This window comes from Phoca vitulina, unplaced genomic scaffold (genome assembly GCF_004348235.1).
Source record: "Phoca vitulina isolate PV1807 unplaced genomic scaffold, GSC_HSeal_1.0 scaffold96, whole genome shotgun sequence".
NCBI classification, from domain to species: domain Eukaryota; kingdom Metazoa; phylum Chordata; class Mammalia; order Carnivora; family Phocidae; genus Phoca; species Phoca vitulina.
Genome location: NW_022589799.1, coordinates 397,711 through 410,656, shown reverse-complemented (window position 1 = coordinate 410,656; position 12,946 = coordinate 397,711). Strand labels below are relative to the sequence as shown.

Genomic DNA, 12,946 nt, shown 5'->3' with positions numbered 1-12,946 from the left:
AAAAGAGGGCAGAAGGTTTATTTGAGGAAATAATACCCGAAAGCTTCCCTAATCTGTTGAAGAAAATAGATATCCAAATCAAGGGAGCACAGAGAACTCCCATCAAAATCAACAAAAACAGACCAACCAAGACATATTGTAGTAAAATTTGCAAAATATAGTGATAAAGAAAAAAATCCTAAAAGCAGGAAGACAAAAAAAAAAGGCCCTAACTTACAAGGGAAAACCATAAGGCTAGATGCAGTTCTCTCTGCAGAAACTTGACAAGCCAGAAGAGAGTGGCATGACATATTCAATGTGCTAAGTGGGAAAAATCTGCAACCAAGAATACTTTATCCAGCAAGGCTATCATTCAAAATAGAAGGAGAGATGAGTTTCTCAGACAAACAAAAACTAAAGGAGTTAATTATCACTAAACCAGCACTGCAAGAAATAGTAAAGGGGTCTCTTTGAGTGGGAAGGAAAGACCAAAAGTGACAAAGACTAGAAAAGAACAGAGAAATATCTGCAGAAACAATGACAAAACAAGTAACAAAATGGCACTAAATTCATATCTAACAATAATTACTCTGAATGTAATTGGACTAAATGCTCCAATCAAAAGACAGAGTGTCAGAATGGATAGAAAAAAAAAGACCCATCTATATGTTGCTTACAAGAGACTCATTTTAGATCTAAAGACACCTACAGATTGAATGTGAGGGAATGGAGAAGTATTTATCATGCTAATGGACATCAAAATGAATCCAGAGTAGCCATACTTGTATCAGACAAAGTAGATTTTAAACCAAGGACTGTAACAAGAGATGAAGAAGGGCACTATATCATAATAAAGGGGCCTAACCAACAAGAAGATCTAACAATTGTAAATATTTATGCCCCCAGCTATGGAGCACCCAGATATATAAAACAATAACAAACATAAAGGAATTCATTGATAATAATACAATAATAGTAGGGGATTTTAACACCCCACATACAGCAATGGACCGATCATGTAAGCATAAAATCAACAAGGAAACAATGGCTTTGAATGACACACTGGAGCAGATGGATTTAACAGATATATTTAGAACATTTCATCCTAAAGCAGTAGAATACACATTCTTTTCAAGTGCACATAGGACATTCTCCAGACTAGATCACATACTGGGTAACAAATGAGGCCTCAACAAGTACAAAATGATTTAGATCATACCATGCATATTTTCTGACTGCAACACTATGAAATGTGAAGCCAACCACAAGAAAAAATTGGAAAGATCACAAATAAATGGAGGTTAAACAACATGCTACTAAAGAATCCATGGGTCAGCCAAGAAATTAAAGCAGAAATGTAAAAATACATGGAAACAAATGAAAATGAAAACACAATGGTCTAACATTTGGGGATGCAGGAAAAGTGGTCACAAGAGGGAACTATATAACAATATAGGCCTACCTCAGGAAGCAAGAAAAATCTCAAATACACAACCTAACCTTACACCTAAAGGAGCTAGAAAAAGAACAATAAATGAAGCCTAAAGGCAGCAGAAGAAGGGAAATAATAAAGACTAGAGCAGAAATAAATTATAGAAAAAGGAAAACAAACAAACAAACAAAAAAACCCAACAACCCAGTACAATAGATCAATGAACCAGGAGCTGGTTCCTTGAAAGAATTAATAAAATTGATCAACCCCTAGCCAGACTTATCACAAAGAAAAGAGAAAGGACCCAAATAAATAAAATCACAAATGAGAGAGGAGAAGTCACAAGCAACACTACAGAAATACAAACAATTGTAAGAGAATATTATAAAATGTATACCAACAAATTGAGCAATATGGAAGAAGTGGATAAATGCCTAGAAACACACAAACTCCAAAACTGAAAGAGGAAGAAATAGAAAATTTGAACAGACTGATAACCAGCGAAGAAATTGAATCGGTAATCAAAACTCTCCCAACGCACAAAAGTCCAGGGCCAGATGGCTTCCCAGGGGAATTCTACCAAACATTTAAAGAAGAGTTAATACCTATTCTTGTCAAACAGTTAAAAAAAATAGAAATGGAAGGAAAATTTCCAAACTCATTGTACGAGGCCAGCATTACCATGATTCCAAAACCAGACTAAAATTCCACTCAAAAGGAGAATTAGAGGTCAATATCCCTGATGAACATGAATGCAAAAATTCTCAACAAGATACTAGCAATATGGAAAGAGCCCAGATGTCCATTGGCAGATGAATGGATAAAGAAGATGTCACACACACACACACACACACACACACACACACACACACACACACACACAAGGAATATTAGTCATCAAAAAGAATGAAATCTTGCCATTTGCAATGGCAGGGATGGAACTAGAGGGTATTATGCTAAGTGAAATAAGTCAGTCAAAGACAAATACCATATGATTTCACTCATATGTGGAATTTAATAAACAAAACAAATGAATATAGGGGAAGGGAAGGAAAAATGAAAGAAGTTGAAAATTGAGAGGTAGACAAACCATAAGAGATGCTGAACTCTAGTAAATAAACAGGATTGCTGGAAGGGAGGTGGGTGGGAGGAAGGGATAATTGGGTGATGGGTATTTAAGGAGGGCACTTGATGTAATGAGCACTGGGTGTAATATGCAACTGAAGAATCACTAAACTCTACCTCTGAGATGAATAAAAAAAAGAATCTCTTGGAGCAGTGAAATATTTCCAAGTACAGTTTTATCAACGGTAGACTGGTAGTTTCAGGGGAAAAAAAATGATAAACAGTTTTGTATCCTATCTTTCTCAAATTTGAAACATGGCATTATTTATGGTTGTCACAGATATCTCATTATGTTAATAATTATTACATTTGTAAAGATTTCAGGACTGCTTTAATTAAAGTGGCCAGTTTATGCATGTTTTGCTTATGTTTTAAAATGTACTTTATGTGTTCATACAGTTGTGCTTTGTTATATCTCCAAATTAGAAAAAGTCATTAATAGTTCAAAAGTGAAAAAAAAAGATACTAGCAAATTGAATCCAACAGTATATTAGAAGAATCATTCACCATGATCAAGTAGGTTTTATTCCCTGGTTGCAGGGGTAGTTCAATATTTGCAAATCAATCAGTGTGATACACCACATTAATAAAAGAAAGGATAAGAACCATACGATCTTAATAGATGCAGATAATGCATTTGACAAAATACAGCATCCATTCTTGATAAAAACCCTCCACCATGTAGGGCTAGAACATATCTGAACATCATAAAGGTCATATACAAGAGACCCATAGCTAATATCATCCTCAATGGGGAAAAAACCGAGAGCTTTTCCTCTACAGTCAGGAATAAGACAGGGATGTCCACTCTCACCAGTGTTATTTAGCATAGTACTGATAGTCCTAGCCTCAGCAATCAGATAACACAAAGAAATAAAAGATATCCAAATCTGCAAGGAAGAATTCAAACATTCACTATTTGCAGAAGACGTGATACTCTATATAGAGAACCCAAAGACTCCACCAAAAAAAAAAAAAAAAAAACTCTTAGAACTGATACACAAGTTCGATTAAGTTCTGATAAGGAAGACATTGTATATATTGTATAGATATATATGTATCTACATATTCCAATATATATGGATATTCCATATATATATATGTATCTGTATATATATATGTATGTATATATGGAATATCACTCAGCCATGAAAAAGAACAAAATCTTTCCATTTGCAATGATGTTTATGGAGCTAGAGTGTATTATGCTAAGTAAAAGAAATCAGAGAAAGACAAATACCATATGATTTCACTCATATGTGGAATTTAAGAAACAAAACAGATGATCATAGGGGAAGGAAGAAAACAAAAAAGAGGGAAGCAAACCATAAGAAACTATTAGCTATAGAGAGCAAACTGAGGGTTATTGGACAGGAGATGGGCAGGTGATGGACTAAATGTGTGTTGGGTATTAAGGAGGGCACTTGTGATGAGCACTGGGTATTATATATAAGTGATGAATCACTAAATTCTATTCCTGAAACCAATATTACACTATATGTTAACTAACTAGTATTTAAATAAAAACTTGAAAACAACAACAAAAGAACTGATACATGAGTTCAGTAAAGTCACAGGATATAAAATCAACATACAGAAATCTCTTAACATTTCTTTTTTTTCTTTTTTTTTATTATGTTCAGTTAACCAGCATATAGTACATTGTAAGTTTTTGTTGTAGTGTTCAGTGATTCCTTAATTGTGTATAACACCCAGTGCTCATCCCAACATGTGACCTCCTTAATACCCATCACCCGGTCACCCCATCCCCCCACCCCCTCCTTTCTGTAACCCTCAGTGTGTTTCCCAGAGTCCAGAGTCTCTCATGGTTTGTCTCCCTGTCTGATTTTCTCCCATTCAGTTTTCCCTCCCTTCCCCTCTGGTCCCCTGCTCTATTCCTTATGAGTGAAACCATATGATAATTGTCTTCCTCTACTTATTTCACTTAGCATAATCCCCTCCAGTTCCATCCATGTTGATGCAAAAGGTGGGTATTCATCCTTTCTGATTGCTGAGTAATATTCCATTGTATATATTTTTATACACCAATAATGAAGCAGCAGAATGAGAAATCAAGGAATCAATCCCATTTATAACTGCACCCAAAACCATAAAATACCTAGGAATAAACCTAACCAAAGAGGTAAAAGATCTGTACTCTGAAAACTATAGAACACTTCAAAACAAACTGAAGATGACACAAAGAAATGGAAGAATATTCCATGCTCATGGGTTGGCATAACAAATATTGTTAAAATATCTACACTACCCAAAACAATCTACACATTTAATGCAATCCCTTTCAAAATACCACCACCATTTTTCACAGGTTTAGAAGAAACAATTCCAAAATTTGTATGGAACCAGAAAAGACCCCTATAGCCAAAGCAGTCTTGAAAATGAAAGGCAAAGGCGCACCTGGGTGGCTCAGTCATGAAGCATCTGCCTTTGGCTCAGGTCATGATCCCAAAGTCCTGAGATTGAGCCCTGCATCGGGCTCTCTGCTCAGTGGGGAGCCTGCTTTCCCTCTCCCACTCCCCCTGCTGTGTTCCCTCTCTCGCTTGTGTCTCTCTGTCAAATAAATAAATAAAATCTTTAAAAAAAAAGAAAAAGACAAAGTTGGAGGCATCACAATTCCAGATTTCAAGCTATATTACAAAGCTGTAGTGATCAAGACAATATGGTACTAGGACAAAAGCAGAATTGATCAATGGACAAAAATAGACAACCCAGAAGTGAACTCACAACTATATGATCAACTAATGTTTGTCAAAGTAGGAAAGAATATCCAATGAAAAAAGGATAGTCTCTTCAACAAATGGTGTTAGAAAAATTGGACAGCCACATGCAGAAGAATGAAACTGGACCACTTTCTTACATCATATACAAAAATAAATTCAAAATGGATGAAAGATTTCAATGTGAGACAGGAAACCATCAAAATCCAACAAGAGAACACAGGCTGTAACTTTTTGACATTGGCTGTAGTAACTTCTTCTTCTTCTTCCTTTTTTTTCTTTTGTAGTAACTTCTTACTAGATATGTCTCCTGAGGCAAGGGAAGCAAAAGCAAAAATAAACTATTGGGACTTCATTAAGATAAAAAGTTTCTGTACAGCAAAAGAAATAATCAACAAAACTAAAAGGCAGCATACAGAATGGGAGAAGATATTTACAAATGACATATCTGATAAACGTTAGTGTCCAAAATATTTAAAGAACTTGTAAAACTGAACACCCAAATAAATAAATGGGCAGAAGACATGAATAGGCATTTCTCAAAAGAAGACATACAAATGGCTAACAGACATATGAAAAGATGGTCAACATCACTCATCATCAGGGAAATATGAATCAAAACTACAATGAGATATCACCTCACATCAGTCAGAATGGCTAAAATTAACAACACAGGAAACAATAGGTTTTGGCGAGGATGTGGAGAAGGGGAACCCTCTTATATTGCTAGTGGGAATGCAAACTGGGTGCAGCCACTCTGGAGAACGGTATGGAAATTCCTCAAAAAGTTAAAAATAGAACTACCCTATAACCCAGCAATGCACTACTAGATATTTATCCAAAGGATACAAAAATACTGATTTAAAGTGATATATGCATACTGATTTTTAAAAAATTTTTATTGTTATGTTAATCCCCATACATTACATCATTAGTTTTTGATGTAGTGTTCCGTGATTCACTGTTTGTATATAACACCCAGTGCTCCATGCAGAACGTGCCCTCTTTAATACCCATCACCAGGCTAACCCATCCTCCCACCCCCTCCCCTCTAGAACCCTCAGTTTGTTTTTCAGAGTCCATCGTCTCTCATGGTTCGTCTCCTCCTCCGATTTCCCCCCTTCATTCTTCCCCTCCTGTTATCTTCTTCTTCTTCTTCTTTTTAAACATATATTGTATTATTTGTTTCAGAGGTACAGATCTGTGATTCAACAGTCTTAGACAATTCACAGCACTCACCATAGCACATACCCTCCCCAATGTCTATCACCCAGCCACCCCATCCCTCCCACCCCCCACCACTCCAGCAACCCTCAGTTTGTTTCCTGAGATTAAGAATTCCTCATATCGGTGAGGTCATATGATACATGTCTTTCTCTGATTGACTTATTTCACTCAGCATAACACCCTCCAGTTCCATCCACGTCATTATGCATACGTTTATAACAGCATTATCGACAATAGCCAAATTATGGAAAGTGCCCAATGTCCATTGACTGATGAATAGGTAAAGAAGAGATGTTGTATGTATACAATGAAATATTACACGGCCATAAAAAATAATGAAATCTTGCCATTTACAACAACATGGATGGAACTAGAGAGTATTATGCTAAAAGAAAGAAGTCAGAGAAAGACAAATACCATGATTTCACTCATATGTGGAACTTAAGTAACAAAACAGATGAACATGGGCCAAAAAAAGGGAGCCAACCATGAATCAGACTCTTAACTGTAAGAAGAAACTGAGAGTTGATGGAGGACGGTAGGTGGAGGATGGGTTAAATGGGTGATGGGTATTAAGGAGGGCACTTGTTATGATGAGCACTGGGTGTTGTATGTAAGTGATGAATCAACTACCTGAAACTAATATTACACTGTATGTTGACTAACTGGAATTTAAATTAAAATTTGAGAAAGAAGAAAAAAGAATGAAATCTTGCCATTTTGACAACATGGATGGAACCGGAGGGCATTATGCTAAGTGAAATATGGCATATAGAGAAAGACAAATACTGTGTTATCTCTCTTATATTGGAATCTAAAAAAAAACAAAAAACAAAAAACAAAAACCTAAGATCATAGACACAGAGAACAGATTCATGGTTGCCAGAAGTGGGAGCTGGGAGTGGGTGGTGGAAAAAATTGGTGGAGGGGCTAAAAATGTTCATCTATGGTCAAGCTTTGTGAATAGTAACTGTTCAGTACTTCTCTATGTTTGGGATGACTTACTGCCCTTATTTATACCTAGGAATTTATGGTAATGGCAATGAAAAAAAAAAAAGAAAAGAAAACCTAACAAGGCAATAAAATTTAGAAAAGACACTCACTGGTATTTAGTTAAATGCAAATTAAAATAACAATGATAGATTCGGTCATTTACCTATAAGATTGATAAAACTTCCAAAGTTGATAATATGAACTTTTGACCCAGTGCTGGGAAAAGGGAACTTTTGTACATCTCTAATAGGAGTGTAAATTGATGGTTACTTTAAAGGTCAATTTGGCAATACCTATTAAATTTAAAATTGAATTGCACACACCCTATGTGCCAGTAATTCCACTTCTAGAGCTCCACCCTAAGGAAACACATGCATGGACAAGGAGACAAGGGCAAGATATTTATTGCAGCATTGTTTGTAATATTGGAAAAGTCAAAACAACTTAAATGCCTACCAATAGATGAATGGCTAAATAAAATTTGGTATATCCATATCATGGAATTCTATATTGTAACTAAAAAGAATGAACTAGATTTATTTATTTATTTAAATTTTATTTTATTATGTTATTTAAATCAACATTTCTAAACATTATTCAGTGAAAACTGTATAATGCAAAACAAGTACAGTATGACATATTTTATCTAAAAATACATGCTAAATGTTAAATATTTTATCTGTGTCCCTGTTTATGTGTGTACTGCATGGAGCACTGGGTGTTGTACGAAAACAATGAATCATGGATCACTGCATCAAAAACTGGTGATGTATGGTGACTAACATAACATAATAAAATAAAATTAAAAAAAAACAAACAACAAAAATAAAGATTTTATTTATTTATTTGACAGAAAGAGAGACAGCGAGAGAGAGAACACAAACAGGGGGAGTGGGAGAGGGAGAAGCAGGCTTCCTGCGGAGCAGGGAGCCCAATGCAAGGCTCGATCCCAGGACCCTGGGATTATGACCTGAGCTGAAGGCAGACTCTTAATGACTGAGCCACCCAGGCGCCCCTTTAAAAATACTTTTAAGGTATCTGGGAGGAATCAAGCTTAACTACCCAGTGATTATCCCTGGAGAGGGGAGGAAAGGGTTTGATTTGAGATGAAGGTCAGGAGAGACTAGCTTTATGTATAAATATTCTAATTTTAAAAAGGAAAAATGTGTTTATATATTATTTCATAATTAAAATTAATTTTAAAAACAGTTTTTATTACTTTGGTATATTTGTTGAAAGAATGAATCAGTATGTACTGATGATTTGCACAGTAATTTTTATGCTTATGTCTAATAGAGGGTAGGTTGATTTTGATGTGAGTTTTATTTATAGTAGTAAGGTGACTCGTACTAGCAGGCTTGCATGTTTATATAATATGCTGATATATGAAAAATAAGAAAAAAAAATCCATTGAGACTACTTAAAAAGCTGGGTTCTCATGTTGAATTTGCTTTTAACCTCAGTCTATACCTACATAAATCCATTTCTCTTTGGCTCTATTTCCAAAAGGAAATATGTATGTATGACATTGGGATTTACTTTCCCCAAATGAAAAATAAAGGGATTATCATGGGGTCCCTAACCTGGCAATATTTATGAGCAGACCTTAACAGGGTCTGTGAAGTCCCTGAAATTATAGGAAAAAATTGTGTGTAGGTAGGCATATGCATTTTTTTGATGCAGAGGCCATTTGGGAGAGAGTGGCTTAAATGGTTATGGAGCGACAAAAACAACAGAAGGTTTAGTGCCGTTGATCCTGATACTCTTCATTGTCCTTTTCAGCTGTGAAATTCTGTTAAAGGTAATCATTGAGACTCTTTCATACTGTCCTTTCCTCTTTCCACTCATCAAACTCCTAAAACAAACAGAGACAAAAACAGTTAACAAGTTTCATCAACTATAAAATAAAGACTAATAATACCTAACTCTCAAAGTTAATATGATTATTAAATGGAATAATCCATGTAAAGCCCTTTGCCACCATCTGCACATTGTAAGCCAACAACAGATAATTTTTTAAAAAAGAACTGTAATGGAATTTGTCAGTGTTAAAACAGCAACCTCAATTTCCTTGACAAATAAATAAGCTAGGCCTGTGGATTTTTAGCTTCTTGGAAAACTATGATTAATTGTACAATTGTTAATGTTCAGGGCTGGAAAAGCTCTGAAAGGTGAGCTCTGAGAGTAAGAAAACCAGTTGAAACCCAGTGAAATGAGAATTTTAGCTTTTTCTAGAACCTGCAAAATGATGGGCATTCAGTCAATGTTAGTTTAACCCAAAGATTGGCTTCATATTCCAAAATTTTCTCATTTTTTTTTTTACCTAGAGGATCCAAGGCTTAGAAATCTTATTCAAAACCTAACAAGAATAGAGTTATGCTTTTTCAAGTGCTTGCTAAAATTTTCTATGGCTGCGGTTCACAAAATGTGGTCTTGGGGTACCTGTGAAGTCAAAATATATTATTTTCATTCTAATGCCAAAACATTATTTGTCTTTTTTTCATTGCCATTATTTCTTAAGTGTATAGTAGAGTTTTCCAGAAGCAGAGTATAACAAACAAAAATTATTAAAAAGTAATTCTAATCCCTGTTGGGTCTCCTAAAGTACATTAAAGGGGTTAAATTATGAGTCCACCATAACACTTCTTAAAAATTCCTTCTTCTGCTTCCCAGTTCTCTTTTATTCCTAGTTGTCTCCAAAGTCTTTTTCTGTGTATACTTTGTGCTTTTGTGAGTGTAAACATGAATTGTTTTATATTTTATTTTTAAAGGATTTTTTATTTAAAAGGATGCATACATATCATTTATAAGATAATCAAGCAATACAGAAAATTATAAAAGAAAACAGCAACAAAATCACCATTATTATATGAAAATAATCAGTGTTAACTTTTGTGATGTATTTCATACATCTGTCTTTGTAGGTATATAGCAGGATGGAGAGTTAGACAAAATTCATTTTATATCATGATATCATAAATGATATTTATTTACATAATTACATAAATGTAATTTTATTACATTTATTTTATTTATTTATTATTTATTACATTATTTATTATTACATTATGTAAATTACATAAATGTAATTTTAAATAAAAATTTAACAACTTTACATATTATCTTAAGTTTTATTCATATTTGACTTGTATAAATTTTTTCTGAAGTGAAGATAAAGGAAGATAAGTTTACTTGACATACTGTCTATAAGATTCTCTAAGGATAAGAGGAAAAGAGCATGAACAATTTTGGGATGATAATAAATGTTTTTTAAATTCAATTTTCCAAAAATAAATTTTTTTAGTTGGGGGAGGAGCAGAGGGAGAGGGAGAGAGAGAATCTTAAGCATGCTCCATGTGGGGCTCTGATTTCACAACCCTGAAATCATGACCTAAGCAGAAATCAAGATGGTTCCCTACTGTGAGAAATGAAGATATTAGTACACTTATACTTTTTCTCTCTCTCCCTCCTCTTCCTCATTTTTGATGGATATTATTTTTACTTTGTTAGGAGTTTTAAAAAAAGTATTTCTATTATTTTCTGCATTCAAAATTCTCTCAGTTTTTTTGACCACGTTTTCTCTATCTTTGAGTTCTTTATTGTAATGCATGTCTGAGTTGCCCATATTTCATCTTTAAGATGTATTTTCATGGATGCTACTTCTGGGAAAATTTTGGTAGTCCTAACATACAGTCTAGTTAAATTTAAAAGCTTCATCAGTAATTTTTACTGCTGTTGCTGTTCCAAAGGTACTTTTACTTTGAGCTAATAACACATTCCAAGAATGATTAATAAGAATCATTAACAAGAATTGCATATATTTAAATACTTGAAAAAAAAATGTTTTTAGCATGCAGAATGTCATACTGATGATTTTTTGCTTTGTCCTCTGAGGACTCTACCTCCAGATCATTGTGAGGAAATTAAATACAAATTTTTACCATATTTTCTATCCTATTCTAAATTATGTATAAATTCAGAGTATTTCAACAGAGGCCCAAATACCTCCATTTTAATGTCATGCTTTATTCTTTTTTTTTTTTTTTAAGATTTTATTTATTTATTTGACAGAGAGAGAGAGAGCGAGAGCAGGAACACAAGCAGGGGGAATGGGAGAGGGAGAAGCAGGCTTCTTGCCGAGCAGGGAGCCCGATGTGGGACTTGATCCCAGGACCCTGGGATCATGACCTGAGCCGAAGGCAGACGCTTAATGACCGAGCCACCCAGGCGCCCGTCATGCTTTATTCTTAACAGAAATGTGTACAACACAGAGAAATAAAAGGAGGCATCTGTATGATCAATATTTCAAATGATTTCTTTGTTTGGAGAGGGCTGTACAGCCTTGGGCAATGCACAATGTTAAGGTTTGGGTAATGGGTAATTTCTTTTGTTTAAGTGGAAGAAGGTCTTACTTTAAGTACAGCATGTGTTCTTAGAAAACGTTTAGGAAAGAATACATGTAGAAGTTGAGGATTTTGGAAGTTGATTTCCTTAAGAAGATCCATGTCTGTATACTGGTCTAAGTGAATGAAACCACCTTCAGGGCAGGGAGACACTCAACAATGATGGGAACCCTCATGAACTGGCTTGCACATGTCCTGTCCAAAATGAGATTACAACTATTCAGATTTAGCTGACTGTTGAGAGGGGATGTTGGCCCAGGGTTGCTGGACATTTGGCTTGAGAGAAAACAGAAATCCAGGGCCTTTTTTGGGGGTTACCATCTCCCAATTTCTAAACATTGTTAACTAATTCATATTTTAAATAGTGTGAACCAGTGGTTGGTGTGCTGCCAAATGCAGCACAGCAGTAGACCTTCTAGTCAATTTTGAACTTCTGGTTTCTGTATATGACCAGTGACCTGACCTAAATTAAATGCCTTCTAAAGAAAATACCAATGAAGTTTACACTTTCATCAGAGTCTTGTGTTTTTTTTTTTTTTTTTTACTTCCTATAAACTTGTTCTATTTGGTAACTCAAGCCAGAAATGTAGCATGTCACCTTAGACAACTTTGTCTGATTCAGTCACTGTATAACATCTAAACCCAAATCTTTTCAGAAATATGTTCTGCATCCAGCCCCTCCTATACACCCCAGGTAACCTCTGTCATCTTTTACCTGGATTATTATAGTAATTTCCAAATTGGTCCTCACACTTCCAGTCTTGCTCCTCTGCCACAAAAAAATCTTTCCAAAATGAATATATGATCATGTGATTTTGATATGCTTCATAGCTTATAGATGAAGACAAAAGTTCTTAGCAAGGCTTATAAGGTTCATTGTGATCCAGCCTCTGCCTATCCTTCTGGCATCATTTCTTGCCATGCTGCCATGTACAACCTGTGTCTTAGCTATGTGGAATTATTTTCAGATTGCCTGAGATGATCATGGTCTTTCTTACTTTAAGACCTTACACATACTTCATATTTAGGTATGCCTGGAGTAATCTTTC

The 12,946-nt window shown here is 34.9% G+C and overlaps 1 protein-coding gene across 1 annotated transcript in view; it reads right to left on the bottom strand.

Moving 5' to 3' along the window:
- Window positions 1-9,207: 9,207 nt before the first annotated feature.
- Window positions 9,208-12,946, bottom strand: part of LOC116627311 (filaggrin-2-like) — a 40,251-nt gene continuing 36,512 nt past the window's right edge. Inside the window, exon 4 of the mRNA XM_032397058.1 lies at window positions 9,208-9,349. Within this exon, the coding sequence (XP_032252949.1) occupies window positions 9,208-9,349 (142 nt within the window). The remainder of the gene's footprint in view (window positions 9,350-12,946) is intronic.